At 54.9% G+C, this 14,057-nt stretch overlaps 1 protein-coding gene across 5 annotated transcripts in view; it reads left to right on the forward strand.

Annotated features, from left to right (window-relative positions):
- The window catches only part of IFT140 (intraflagellar transport 140), an 84,560-nt gene that overhangs the window by 15,558 nt on the left and 54,945 nt on the right, over positions 1-14,057 (forward strand). For all 5 annotated transcript variants that reach the window (XM_040459468.1, XM_040459469.1, XM_040459470.1 and 2 more), the window contains 4 exons: positions 200-345; positions 3,306-3,509; positions 3,644-3,716; positions 5,269-5,360. In XM_040459468.1, the coding sequence (XP_040315402.1) occupies positions 200-345; positions 3,306-3,509; positions 3,644-3,716; positions 5,269-5,360 (515 nt within the window). The remainder of the gene's footprint in view (positions 1-199; positions 346-3,305; positions 3,510-3,643; positions 3,717-5,268; positions 5,361-14,057) is intronic.

Genomic DNA, 14,057 nt, shown 5'->3' on the forward strand with positions numbered 1-14,057 from the left:
CGGAAGCAGCCCCGAACGGGCACCCAGGCCCCTGCTCTCGTGGAAGATCCGGAGGAGCGGCACCGGCACCCCCGGCGCACGCGGGTGGGGGCGGGGCCGGTGCCGGAGCTCACCGGGCAGAGGGCCGGTTCGGATGTTTGAGAGCCTTTGCCCCTGCCTTTAACCCTTTCACCTCGGAGAGCTTCGTTTTTACCCACAGGTCTCCTGGCAGCAGGCACCGATAAGGGGCGAGTTGCCATGTGGAGAAAACTGCCGGGCCCGCAGAGCGGCCGAGCGGCCGAGGGCAAGGACAGGTGGGCCGTTCAGACCCCCACTGAGCTCGAAGGCGACATCACGCACATCAAGGTACGCGGCACCGGGGCGCTGGGCACTCTCTCCGCCCTGCGACGGCGGAGGACGTGGTTGGCTTTGAACCTGCCAGTTCCTCAGCCTAGGGCCCTATAAAAACAACAGAATGACTCTGAAGGCCTTTGGGGTTTCGGAACTGTGGATACGGGACTGTGGGTGCGTAGTCCTCGGTACCCGTGTTCTCCGTCCACCCACCCTCTCTCCGTCACCTCTCTCTACGCTGACAGCAGCTTTGTCGAGATGGGTAACACCCTGGTTTTCCTTTCAGTGCATTCGGAGTGTGCACTCCTCCCCCTCCAACCCCCCATCCCCTGTCCTCTGTGCGCACACACGCGCGCTTTCTGTCTCCGGGTTTGCCCGCACTTGGCGTCTGGGAGAGACGGAACCGTACAACCCGCCGCTTTCCGTGTCCGGCCTCTGTCACCGAGCGTCACGTGTCCCCCGTCTGTGCCCGTTACGGTGCATGTGGGCGGTTCATCCCTTCCCACAGCTGAGGGGCGCCCGGTGCGGGCGTGGACCGCGTTTCGTTTCCGTTCTCCTTCCATCCGTTCCATCGATGGACACATGGGTTGTTTCCGTGTCTGGACTTGTTGTGACTCACGTGGCCGTGAACGTTTGTGTACAAGCTTCTGTGTGGACATATGATTTCATTTCTCTGGGGCGTATGCCTTTTCTGCTCTTTTATTATGAATGGTCTCGCTGTCGATGGCCCGTATTTGGGGAGATGCAGTGTCACACCTTCCTTCGCTCCTCTAGGTGCCGTTACCTGTATTGTTTGAATGTGTTTATAGTGGCTGCCGTGAAGCCCTGTTAAACGTGACGTCTGGGCTTTCTGGCAGTTTCTGTTTGCTTTTACTTTCCAGGGTGTCTGTCATACTCTCCCGTTTTACGCGGCTCTCGATTTTTGGTTGCAAACCGTTCCTCCAGCCGCCCCCCCGCCTCTAGGGTTTCTTGCTGCCGCTTGTTTATTTGTTCGGTGGCTGGACCACCGCAGTGACGTCTCTGTCCCCTGGCGCAGCAGGGACCGTGAGGCTCTCTGACCGTCCTCTCCCTGATCTGCCGAACTTCGTGCCTCAGCCGCACTCAGCTGCTGGCCAGTGGCTCTGGGCATCGATTGCCCCACGGTCCGGTCCCATCCGATTTGGGCAGGTGTGGTCTTTGAGCTCAGGGCCGGGGCTTCGTTGTGACCCAGTAAGGCCGCTCTAGGCGTGTCTGTCCCCCGTTCCCTCTGGGCATCGGTCTGGCTTGTGGGGAGCTTGTAGCTCTCGTGAAGCTCCCAGCCTCCTCCCGGTGCTCACACCCAAACCCCCGCTCTCTCCGAGAGCACCCTGAGGCTCGGACTTGCCCACGTTCTGTTTCCGGCGAGGTCACCTCCTCTGGGGAGCGCTTCGGAGCTCTGTTCCTGCGGGCTGTCTCTCCTCCTGGGGGAAGAAAGTCTGAGTCGCCCCTCCAGAGCTCAGAAAGGGGACGGTGGCCACTTCCGTGCAGTGATACCTTGCCTGCCCTGTGAGCAGGGAGCTGGGCTCCGCGGCCTGTGGTCTCCTCAGGCCGCCTCTCCCAGAGTGGAGCCCACGCACCGCGAGTGAGCCGGGGCGCGGGCGTGGGGGCCCGGCATTCTCGGGCACCCCGTGAGCCGCAGGGACCCCACCCTCACAACGTGGAGCCAGGGGAGTGAGAAACGCCACCTGGGAGATGCTGTGGCTGCGATGAGACAGGGAGCCGACCTCCCGGCCACACCTGCCCGGGGGGGAGGGGGGGCGGGGGGAGGGCGCCACAGACGCTGCTGTTCCTGCCGGGTCCAGCGGACTTTCCTGAGGCCCTCTTCATTTGCCTCTTGCCCAACTCCCAGAGCGTTAGGTGGCCGTTGCCTCACACTTTGCTCCGGTTGTGCCCGCCCCCGCCTCAGGGCTCCTGACCTGCCGCCTCAGACCTGGTCCTCAGACCTGCGGTGTGCGGTCCTCTGAGACCAGATCTACCTAAGCGCAGCCGGGTCAGGACGGGAGGACACACGTGCTAAGTGGTCAGGGGCGCCATATGGCACTTTGGGGGCTACCCTTAGACCCTTGTGGCACAGCCGGAGGTAAAAGTCGCTTCTCGGTGAAGTAGGGAGTTAAGTATCTTACCGAGGCCAAAATGAATGGCTGCAGAGAGCATAGATTATTATCAGGTCGGCAGAGAACGTACGACTTTCTCAGGTTTGAAGAGATAGGAAGAGCCCTGCTAATTTTCCTGAAGAACTTAAAGAGAAACCAAGTAAGCGCTGAGACATTCCTTAAAGAGAAGCCTCGATCTTATAGACGTGTCACTTCTTCCCAAGTAAACTTACCCATTACATGTACGTCTGTGCAAATCATGACCTTTTTTTTTTTTTCCCTTCCGGAGGAATTCAACAAAGTTAACTCCTCTGGGAGAGCACATGGCACGTGGCTGAGGAAAACACGTACAGAATCAGAACGTTTCCGTATCCCCGACCAGAACATATCTCGAAACTACAGCAATTAAAACAGTGCACGCTGGTCGCGAATGGGTAGACGTAGCCGTGGAGCGGGATAGCGCAGCCAAAGCCAGACTGAGGTAGATTTGGAGGGTGATGTGAAGTTATCAAAGCAGGAGTTCGTGTCACCGGAGGAGAGCCACGCGATTTAATACACTGTGTCAGCCTGCTGTCCGTTTACAAAGAGTAAACATCCCTAAATTGACAATTCACGGGTCAGAACAGACCGGAGGAGACGGGACAGCCACGCCAGTGTCTCCCTGTCGCGTCACACCTCGAGCGTCCGCGTTTCACGGTTTTCCGTACGGCGCGTACTTTACGCTTAAAAATCTGTAAATCGGTTTCCATAACGAGGGGAGGTAGTGCCGGGAAAACTGTCGACGCTCCGCGCGTGTGCCGCTCTCCTGACCGCGCCCCCCTCCTCTTTGCCCCACTCTCATCTCGTCTGTGGCGCGGAACCCAGTGGGGCTCGCGGAAGAGCCTGCTGGCGGTCAACAGCATCAGCTCCGTGGTGATCCTCAGCGAGCAGGCCATGTGCTCACACTTCCACCAGCAAGTGGCCGTGGTGCAGACCTCCCCAAGCCTGCTCAGCGTGTCCTTCCTGTCCACGGGCGTGACGCACAGCCTGCGCACAGACATGCACGTCCGCGGGGTGTTCGCCACCAAGGTGACCGCGCGGGGGACGCTGGGCTCGGCCGGGCTCTTCGGTGTGGACAAAGGACCTGGCCAGCTGTCTGGGTCACTCGGGGCGGTAAGGGTGCCGGTGGCAGGTTGCTTTATGATCTCCGTGACTCTCTATAGGATGCCGTTGCTGTCTGGAACGGGAAACAGGTGGCGATCTTCGAGCCTTCTGGAGCCACGTTACGGAATGCCGGTGAGAGCCTTGTCCCCCCACGGGGGGCTCACGGCACCCTGCTTTTATCTTCTCGCCATCCAACAGGGGTGCTGGTGCCCGTGGTGTGGGCCCTGGCCCAGGGCTCCGGCCCTTCACTGATGGGCGGCACCCTACCGAAGCCAGCGGGGGGTGGCCGGGAAGCCCTCCTGGGTGCCAGGACAGTGAACAGCCGCAGTGCTTTCTGGGGAAGGGGGTTGCTACGATAACCCGGCTTCTGAACTGGTTCCCGACCCGCTCAGAGCAGGAGCCCCGTGGCACCTTGACCAAAGCCAGCCTGTGTCTGGAAACGTGAGATGGGCTGTCAGAGACGCTCTGTCAGCCTCCGCCTCCTTCACACGGGCGCCTTTCCCTCACTCTTCAGCACAGGCCTGCGGGAGTGTCCTGGGCCTGCTGTGACAGTGACCGCAACCTAGGCAGAAATTTTCTCTCTCACAGCCGTAGAGGTCAGGAGTCCAGACTCACTTTCCCCGGGGCCAAATCGAGGTGCCGACAGGCCGCGCTACCCCCTGAGCACTTGGGGAGTCTGTCCCTCGCTTCTTCCAACGTTTGGCGGCTGGTGGCCGTCCTTGGCTTGGGCCCCATCGTTCCAGGGCCTACCCGCACCGTCGACTCGTTCCTGTTGCAAATCGGCTCCCTCTTACGGGGACGCTTGTGGTTGCCTCTAGGGCCCACCTGAGTCATCCGGGACAATCTCCCCATCTCACAACCCTCCAGCTTTGCCCTTATCCTAACATTCATGGCTCCAGGGATGAAGACCTGACAGCTCTGGGGGTCGTGTCCAGCATACCCGAACGACCCTCGGGATGCGCTTCTTGGCCGGCTCTCCTATATGGTTGTCCTGTCCACCCGCGCTGACCCCACGGGTCCGGTCATCGCGTGCTCTGGGAGGCTCTCCCTGTGGGCTTGTCTGAGCCGCTCTCACGTCCCTGGGGGTGTTGCTCCCTCACCCCACGGGAGGCTGTCCCCGCTTCCCCACCCCTCCCTCCTTTTCTCCTCTAACACTTCATTGCCTAAATTTTCCTAGAAGACTTTTCCTGCCCTGCCTCGTGTTCTGGCCTTACTTAACGTCCTCTCTTCCAGGGCAGACCCCCTCGGGGCAGGGATGAACTTCTCGCCTCACGGGAAGACAGCACGGCAGGTGCTGACGTATTTTCTGTCTCGTGTGTATCATCACCTCCCTGACTAGATAAGAACCGGTCTAGACCCAGAGACGAGGGCTGGTGGCCTCCAAGATCCACCTAGAGTGGACGGACACCTGCTCGAACAGCCGCACCAGCTACTAGTTAGTTGGAGGAGAGAGGAGACGGCTAGTGAGTGGGGCAGGGCGGGGTCCCTGGTGCCGCAGCCCCGCACCAGCCCCGGGCCTGCACGCGCTGTCCCCGTGCCTCGGGCCTCGCTTTCCCGCAAGAACGCACCCCTCCCTGCGCCGTGGCGAGGGCCGGGGCGAGAAGGGAACGTGCGTGAGGAGCTGAAGTCTGAGCACGTGTGCAAAGGTGGGCTGCCGTCGTATCCTGTTCATCTCTCGTCCTAGGAACCTTCCTGTGTGAATCTCCAGTGTTGGCCATGCACGAGGAAAACGTTTACACCGTGGAGCCAAACCGAGTTCAAGTTCGAACCTGGCAGGTAAATCATTGCTCTGGAGCGAGAGGGTTTGATGGTAAAGCAACTAGAACCGTGTAAACGGCCATCTGTAAGTCTAGCCACAGCCACTTACTGACTGCGCGCGGCCAGACCGTGATCCCCCGGCCCGGTGCTTGGTGGTAAACTGGACCCCAGGCTGGCTGCTCCACCGGTGACTGCCGGGATTTGTGATATCGGGGGGCGGGGCAAGGGCCCCGCACAGTGATAAGGACTGGGTCGCTGGACCCCGAGTCCACGGGCTGGAAGCGGGAGGAAGCGTTTGCTGCAGTTAATGTCCATCCCGAAGGCTCTGGACAGGCCCTGCCCTGCATGTTGTGTCCGTATCCCAGACACGTGCAGGAGCCCGGGGCTGACCTGGTGTGTTAGTTTCCTGAGCCTGCCATCCGAAAGCACCATAAATCGAGCGGCTGAAGGCAATAGAAATTTACTTTCTCACAGTTCAGGAGGCCACGACCCAGGGGTGGGCAGGGCTGGCTCCTTCTGAGGTTCTGAGGGAGCGTCCATCCCACCCACCCCTGCTTCTGGCGGCCCCGGCGTGCCTTGCTGTGCAGATGCATCGCTCCGTCTCTGCCTCTGTGTTCACTTGGCCCTCTTGTGTCTGTGTCTTGTTCTCTGTGTCTTATAAGGACGCTTGTCCTCGGATTTAGGGTCACCCTAATCCAGAGCAGTCTTCTCTTGAGATCCTTAATTCCATCTGCAAAGACCTTTTTTCCAAAATAAGGTCACGGTCACAAGTTCCAGGTGGACAGATTTAGGGGCCACCGCTCAGCCCGGGACACGCAGCAGCGTTGTGTCAAGGTCGGGAAAACTTTCACGGCCCCGGTCTCAGCTCTTAGTGGGACTGCGTCTTCTGTCTCTGAGTCCTTTGCTGGGATCCGTGTTCGGTTTCTGTGGGCTGCAGTTCGCCTGCGCCGTGTCATCCACTGCTCACCCTGCGTGCCGCAGATTTCCAAGTTCTTCCTGGTGGGGCTCAGGGCGGGTGGGAAGTGCCCCTCGGGGAGGCCCTGGAGTAGAGCCTCACGTGGGGATGCCGGCCCCCGCCCCACCTCCACCGTGAGGTCCTCAACCTGTTTGAGGTGGGAAGGGAGGCAGAGAGAGAGCTGCAGGGAAGGAGGCCAGAGCCCGCTGCCGCTGGCATTGGTTGGGGACACCTGTTGAGGCCAAGAGGGGCCGTGTTAACAGCCCATGAATGGCGCAGCTATGTGAGCACAGGCGGCCCGCGGGCCCCGCTGTAGGGTTGGGGGGTGGACAGCCAGCAGAACTGGGCTCATCGGGGAGTAGCAGAGAATTGCATCCGGGATGAGCAAGTTACAGCAAAACCACAGCAAGTCTGCAGAACCGGGAGAGGAGGCTCTTCTGCGGGTGCGGGTGCGGCGAGGCTGTTGTAGACAAAACGTCCCCTGGGGTGAGCTGGGGGCTGGGCTGTCGTGGGAGGGGACCTCCCTCCTGCTGGGGTAGCAGTCTATGCTTGAACAACTTATAGGCAAGGGGGCCAAGCCCCCAAGCAGTCAAAATCCACATGTAACTAGACTCCCCAAAACTCTGGTGCTCGGAAGCCTTACCAGTAGCACAGTTGGTTAACGCATATTTTGTAATATGTGTTGTACTACACTTGATCTTAGCCGAAAGGCCAAGAAGCAATTATCTGTGTTACATACTGTATTTTGACAATAAAGCAAGCTAGGGAAAAGAGAAAAAATCACAAGGAAAATATCTTTAGTCTGTACCATATTTACAAAGAAATGTGCATGTCAGTGTGTAAGTGGACAGCGCGGCTCAGAGCCCTGTTGTCCAAGGGCCAGCTGCGTATCGACTTGCACGGTTGGTCTCTTCCTGTGGAGTCTGCAACCGACCTGGCAGGTGGGGCTGAGAGCGCCCCCTGCCGGCCTCCTGACTTTTTTTTTTCTAACATTTATTTTTGAGAGAGAGAGGAAGATACAGAATCTGAGGCAGGCTTCAGGCTGTGAGCTGTCAGCACAGAGCCCGATGTGGGGCTTGAACTCACAAACCGTGAGATCACAACCTGAGCCGAAGTACGATGCTCAACTAACTGAGCCACCCAGGCGTCCCCTGACTCCATTTTCTAAACGAGGTTTCCCTTTATTCTCACATTTCCCCTTTTTGATCAAGATCTTTCTTTGAAAGCATCACTGATCAAGTCACGTTTTCCATATTTAGTGGTCCTCTTCCTCTGTGCCAGGAAGGACCTTGCCTGGTTGTCCTGTCCCACATCACAGGTCAAGTGCATAGCTTGCTGCAAACCACTTAGGGCCACGTTTCAGTAACACGGAAGGTCAGGAGGCGGAGAAAGGCCGCCTGAAGGTACACAAGCCTAAAGTTTGTATGGTGCCAGTGCCGTAAGCCTTGGAGAGCATCTCCTTGTTGGGTACGTCGTGTTTCAAAAGTTTGAAGAAGTAACAAAATACAGACCTTAAGATAACATACAAAAGAGGAAGTAACACGATAAGGCCAAATCATATGACGAGCCAGGACCAGGTGTGAAGGGAGCCGACTGAAATACTTACCAGCACTTACTCTGACGTAGGGGAAAGGGTTCTCCCTGCGGAAGCAAACAGAGGCCGTGTCTTCCTCCTGAAATCTCCCTCAACGACAGCCATGAGGGCAGCGCAGCGGGCCCGCAGGGGCACCCTGAAAGAATGAGCTGTGCATCTGGGAGGATACGGTGCAAGCAGAGAAAGAAAGCAATAGATGAACTTCTTGCAAAACGGGAAAACTTCAAAGACGTCTTAAATCAGTACTGTCATCTCAAACGCGCTGTGTGGAACCAGAGGTGTTCTCACGGATACAATACGTACCCTTGTAAATTCAGACACCGTGAATCTGGGTAATGGTTTCGACGAAGGAAAGACTTCTGCAAATTCTGAACCTTCTCGCTCTTCAGAAAACATTTGTGAAAATGAAACATTCACGTGTCATTGGATCACGACGAGGCTTCAGCGAAAAGCCATAAACGAAGAGGTTTGCCCTTTCTCGAGGGTGTGGGAAATGCAGACGAAAGCGTCCCTGTCATGAAAGACAGCAGCTGCAGCGGCGAGGACAAGGAGCACGGGCCTGGGCTGCACGTCTTGGCAAAGCGGTCTCGTCCGCCTCGGTTCCAGGAAATCTGTGCTCTCAGGTCACCGGACGGCACGCAGGGCCACTCGGGGTTCACTGCTTCGTTTAGATGCGTCACGTGAATCCAGAGTCTATTTCCTGTAGTTCGGCAGCACAAAGGCTGGTTACCCGTGGCTGATGAGAACCTTTCCAGTGGGGAAGAAAATCTTTCTGGAGGCTTCTTTTCTGACAGCCTCCAGGTGGCAAGGCTGATCTAAGGTCACCGTCTCCCAGGAGCGCACGGTGAAAAGATCGCTCTGTGAAAGCATGGTTATTTTTAATGGAAGCATTTAGGCCTTTACAACATTGAAGTGCATCTCCTGTTACCAGCTGTGGGTCAGAGGTGGCAGGGGCCAAGTGCACTGACACCCTGTGACGACCTCACAGGGTGAGAGCCTAGGAGTCCCCACGGCGGGGGATCTCAGATATAGGACCAACCACAGTGCTTTAGGCCACGATGGTTGGAGGGCCTCTACACATTTTGCCAACTGAGTCTTAGCGGTGCCGTTAGGTGAATGTGACTCACCCACGGTGACGACGCTGCGCAACCAGCCAGACAGGACAGACTCACTGCAGCACCCGCCTGGGAAATGGGTCCCCTGGTCACTGCATAGCTGGAGGGTTCCCAGGTAGGGGTAATGTTTTCTGACAGAATTTTAGCCGCAGAAACGGCAGGGGCCTGTGTGTAAGGAAAACTTCGGCCCAGCGAGGAAAGATACGGACCGTGACCAAAACATAATTACGTCCATGAGACGAGCACGTTTTATGAAACGAGCAGGCTTCTCCAGAGTATACGTTTGACAGGCAGGGCGAGCGAGGCGGGCACTTCTTGTGGCACTTCTCTTAATACGTCTCCACGTTTGTTCATGAACCCTGTCATTTTGTGAGTAAACCAGTGGTTTAATACGTGTCTGGTGGTAACAAGTGGGACTTTGGAATTTCTGGCGGGGCCGGGGTGTTACTTGGTCGAACTTTTATCAAACCGACAATTACCAATGTTTCCAACATTGTCTTTCTCTTCTGGGGCCAATCGTTGGGCACCTCTGGTCAATTGTACCAGATCGTCATTTGGAAGAACGTCCCTTTGGAAAATGACTGAGGTCTAGCTACCGGCCTCCCTGACAGCGACACTGCTGGTGGAAATAGCAGCCTAGTGGTTTCCTTTGGCCTCCAGGGAGCCAAGTCTTGAATGCCCTTAACGACAGTCAGAGCTGCTGGCCGAAGTGAGGCTTCTAATACATTTCAGACGTAGGAGCCATCTGAAATTTCATCCCCATTGGAGCTAAGGAAATCTTGTGGCTCCCGGAACGTCTCCGGATCCCGGGCGGCCCCGAAGGCACACCGAGTGTTGGCGTTAATGTGTGCGGTTTTACCCCGGCTGAGGTCTGAGCTCCGGGACGGGCCTGTGGCAGCCTGTTGGGCTGAAGCAACAGGCGGTAAAGCAGCCGCCTCGGTGGCTGCCACGGGAGTTGCTGTAGCAGAGCTGGCACGGTGCCCGCCGCTTCCCTCCGCACACCATGAAAGTGCGCGTTGGTTGGACGAGTTTCCTGTCACTTGTGATGGGCAAGGTGATGTGTCCGCGTCAAGCAGTCATGAGGGGTTTCGTGTGCGTCCAGGTGGAGTCCTCGTTCTGAGATCGGATGCCCAAAGCGTAGAGCCTGAGTTTGAGCAAACTGCAACCTTTCTTTGGAGACTTTGTCTCTGTTTTTTTTTTTTTTTTTTTTAAGTTTATTAATTTTGAGAGAGGAGAGAGAGAGACTGCGTGTGAGCAGGGGAGGGTCAGAGCGGGAGAATCCCGAGCAGGCTCCGTGCTGTCCGCGCAGAGCCCGACACGGGGCTTGGATTTATTGGGGGCGCCTGGGTGGCTCAGTCGGTTGAGCGTCCGACTTCAGCCCGGGTCACGATCTCGCGGTCTGTGAGTTCGAGCCCCGCGTCAGGCTCTGGGCTGATGGCTCAGAGCCTGGAGCCTGCTTCCGATTCTGTGTCTCCCTCTCTCTCTGCCCCTCCCCCGTTCATGCTCTGTCTCTCTCTGTCTCAAGAATAAATAAACGTTAAAAAAAAAAAAAAATCTATGATCGGTGAGATCGTGACCTGAGCTGGAATCAACAGTCGGACATTTAGCCACCTGAGCCACCCAGGCGCCCTGGAGACTTTGTGTCTTTAAGGCCAGAAGTTTTAACAGGTGAACGCTGTTTCCCATGAGGAGAAGCAGAAGCAAAGCAAATCCTCTACAGGCTGTAACAGCCCAGAGTCTCCAGAAAACTGCATCATCCAAATCCGCTTTAAAGGTTTGCGAAAAGGAGGAAGGACACTCTGAGAAACCCTGGGGCATTGCTGGCTATCCTCGTCAACTAGAATACTAAAAACGCGCACATCAATTGCGGTGAAACTGTTGCTTGCAATGGATGTTGGCGTAGGAGGGTTGGGAACAAGGGGGTGCCCAGGGGCAACTCATTTATTGTTTCCAGCTCAACAGACCTCCACCCTCAGCCACTGGTTTTTCTCACAGGTAAAACAGGGCTCTTACAGGGTCTCGTCCAGGGGATAACAAGGCCCTGAGCCTCGTAAGTCATCATGGGTCTCGTGCCTTGAAGGACATCTATATTTGAGGGTCCTGTTCCGGGGACAGGTTGTGAGGAATCCGTTTGAATCTTGATGGCACATGCAGTATGGATTCCGCCAATGTCGTTTGAGGATTTTGCTTATAAAGGGCATAGTAGCTCCTCCAATAGGGACAAGTAACCAGTGTCCCCAGACCCGGCCCCGGTGCCATCAGAGAAGGAGCTAATAAAAGACGCCAAAGGGTCTTTTACTTTGAGTCCTGCTGTCAAATTGAGAGTTAATTCCCCCTTTTGGGAGAAAAAAAAATTCTAGCCTGATACTTTCCTGAGAAAGCTTGACCCAACAGATGACTAGTCAGAGGAAGTAAGGAGAAAGGGTGTGTGTCTCTCACAGGACCTAGACAAAAGGAAAGGGGCTCAGGGACAGGAAACTGTTGGGCTCCATTGGGGCCACCCACTATTTGAACTGTTTTGGTATTCCAGTATTCTAAGGCCGGGGCAGCTTCACAGCAGTGAGGTTGAACGGGAGTGTGGCCCCGGTGTCAGTAAGGACAGAGGGTCGTTCCCAATTTGGAGAGTAGTTTGAGCCAGTTAAGAGGGAAGATTGGGAAGAGCCCCTGTGCCTCTCTGGAGCCCCATTACTGGCAATTAGGAGGGCCTGGAAAGGCTGGCTGCAAGGCTGAAGGTGCCTGGTGTGCTTCAGCCCGTAAGTAGTAACAGTCTTTTCCAGTGTCCCGGCCGTTGGCAGCAATACCAGAAAACAGCCATGTTTGGTTCTGTCTAGAGGCCTTCGTTTGCCACAGTTGAAAATTAAGAATTTTAGCAGTTTTTCTTTTAGGCGATTCATCCAGGATGCACCCTGGCTGGTTTGCCAGATAACTCCATGTGGAGTGGATGTCATTTCCCATTCCATCCTGTTTTTTTTTTAAACGTTTATTTATTTTTGGGACAGAGAGAGACAGAGTATGAACGGGGGAGGGGCAGAGAGAGAGAGGGAGACACAGAATCGGAAACAGGCTCCAGGCTCCGAGCCATCAGCCCAGAGCCCGACGCGGGGCTCGAACTCACGGACCGCGAGATCGTGACCTGGCTGAAGTCGGACGCTTAACCGACTGCGCCACCCAGGCGCCCCCATCCTGGTTTTAACTAAGACCCGGGTTCAGTCTGTGAAATAAACAGAGTTAAATGCGACCCAGGTGGGCTCGACATCTAAAGACCAGAGGGGCACCTGCGTGGTGGCTCAGTAGGTTAAGCGTCCGACTCTTGATCTCGGCTCTGGCCATGATCTCATGGCTTCTTGAGTTCAAGCCCCGCATCGGGCTCTGTGCTGACAGCATGGAGTCTGCCTGGGATTCCCTCTCTCCTCTCTCTTAAAATAAATAAACACTTAAAAACATTTTTTAAAGAAGACCAGTATTTTCTTTGAAAGCGATCTGAAGTCAATTATAATAGTTTAAAAAAATTTTTTTTAATGTTTATTTTTGACAGAGAGACAGAGCATGAGCGGGGGAGGGGCAGAGAGAGAGGGAGACACAGCATTGGAAGCAGGCTCCAGGCTCTGAGCTGTCGGCATAGAGCCCGACGTGGGGATTGAACTCATGAACTGTCAGATCACGAACTGAGTCAAAGTTGGATGCTTAACCGCCTGAGCCGCCCAGGCGCCCCTGAAATCAATTGTGATTATTAATGAACAGGTTCATCAGCCCTTTTTGTGTTCTCTTTTTGCAAATATGAATTTTATTCCAATCAACAGGCTTGGGAAGAGCTACTGTAATCGCTTGGTGATTTCCAGTGAGTGTTCTAGCACCTTGCAAAATTACAGAGTTTAGTTTTTCTAAATCCCTTTCGGAATGTTCCCATCGGGCTAGGTTCATCCAGTATTTGGCCTGGGCTCATGCACTAAATGATAAAAATAAGAAACCAGGTTGGTAAGTTCGAATAAATGTTAAATTATTCAACAAACCTATGGCGGGGGCAGGTCCCAGTCACTTTAGGAAACTGCAACTAAGGCTCACGATTCAGCCTTGGGCCACGGAACATAAAAAATTCAAGGTTTATTTGGATCTTCGGAAGCCTTACCTTTAAGGAGGCAGGTGTGAATAGTTCAGGAGTGGAGGGAGACTCAGAGGAAAAGGGAAGTTTGACAAAAGGATTGGAGTGAGGCAGCAGCACTGTGTGGGAGTGGGGGCAGGTGCAGAGTGAGGAAGAGAAAGTGGCCCCAGAGCTGGGGCCCAAGCACAAGGTGGCTGTCAGCCTGGGGATAAGGACCACCGGGGGAGAGGAAATAAGAGTCCTCAGAGGCCATTTTGACTTATTTCGGTTGTTTGTCTGCCTCAGTTAATTCAGAAATGATATTTTTGTAAAGAGGCAAACTGAGAATCCTGAAAACGTCTGAAACCGTCAAGGCACCGATTAAGATGGGCATCCCGTCCAGGCTTGTGTGTTTCGAGGTTGTTTTTGATTTTTTCAAGTTGGAGCTTTGTGATTTAATTTTGAGCAAAACAATTTGAGGAAGATCAAACGTTCCCCATAATGGCTTTTGAAGTTAGAAATTATTTTTCGTTAAGTCTGTCCATTTGGTTAGAAATCCCATTAGGAGGGGGCATAGTTTTTAAACGTGGGTCCAGTCAGGATCCCAGAAAGGAGGGGCATGGCATGACCTCAAGAGCATTTTGGTGCCTAAGATCCTGTATCTTACGAACTTTTTTTCTAAAAAAAAAAAAAAAAAAAAAAAAAAGACCTAAACAGTTGCAAAAAGAAGTTGGACCAAAGGCCAAACAACTCTCAAAAAGGACAAAGCCTTAAAACATCGCAAGTAAGCCCGGAGAGCTCAAAACACAGAGCAAGACTCAAAATCCAGGAGCAAACCTACCCTCCAACCCCAAGGTGGGTGGCACACTTCGGGGAGCCCAGTGGGCTCTGTGGGCACCGGCACCTGTTTGCTCAACAGCCTGGAGTCACTAGGAGTCTTCTCCTCGTGTTGATTTTCACAGGGTGGTCAACA

This window comes from Herpailurus yagouaroundi, unplaced genomic scaffold (assembly GCF_014898765.1).
Source record: "Herpailurus yagouaroundi ecotype Mexico unplaced genomic scaffold, PumYag 222, whole genome shotgun sequence".
Classification (NCBI taxonomy): domain Eukaryota; kingdom Metazoa; phylum Chordata; class Mammalia; order Carnivora; family Felidae; genus Herpailurus; species Herpailurus yagouaroundi.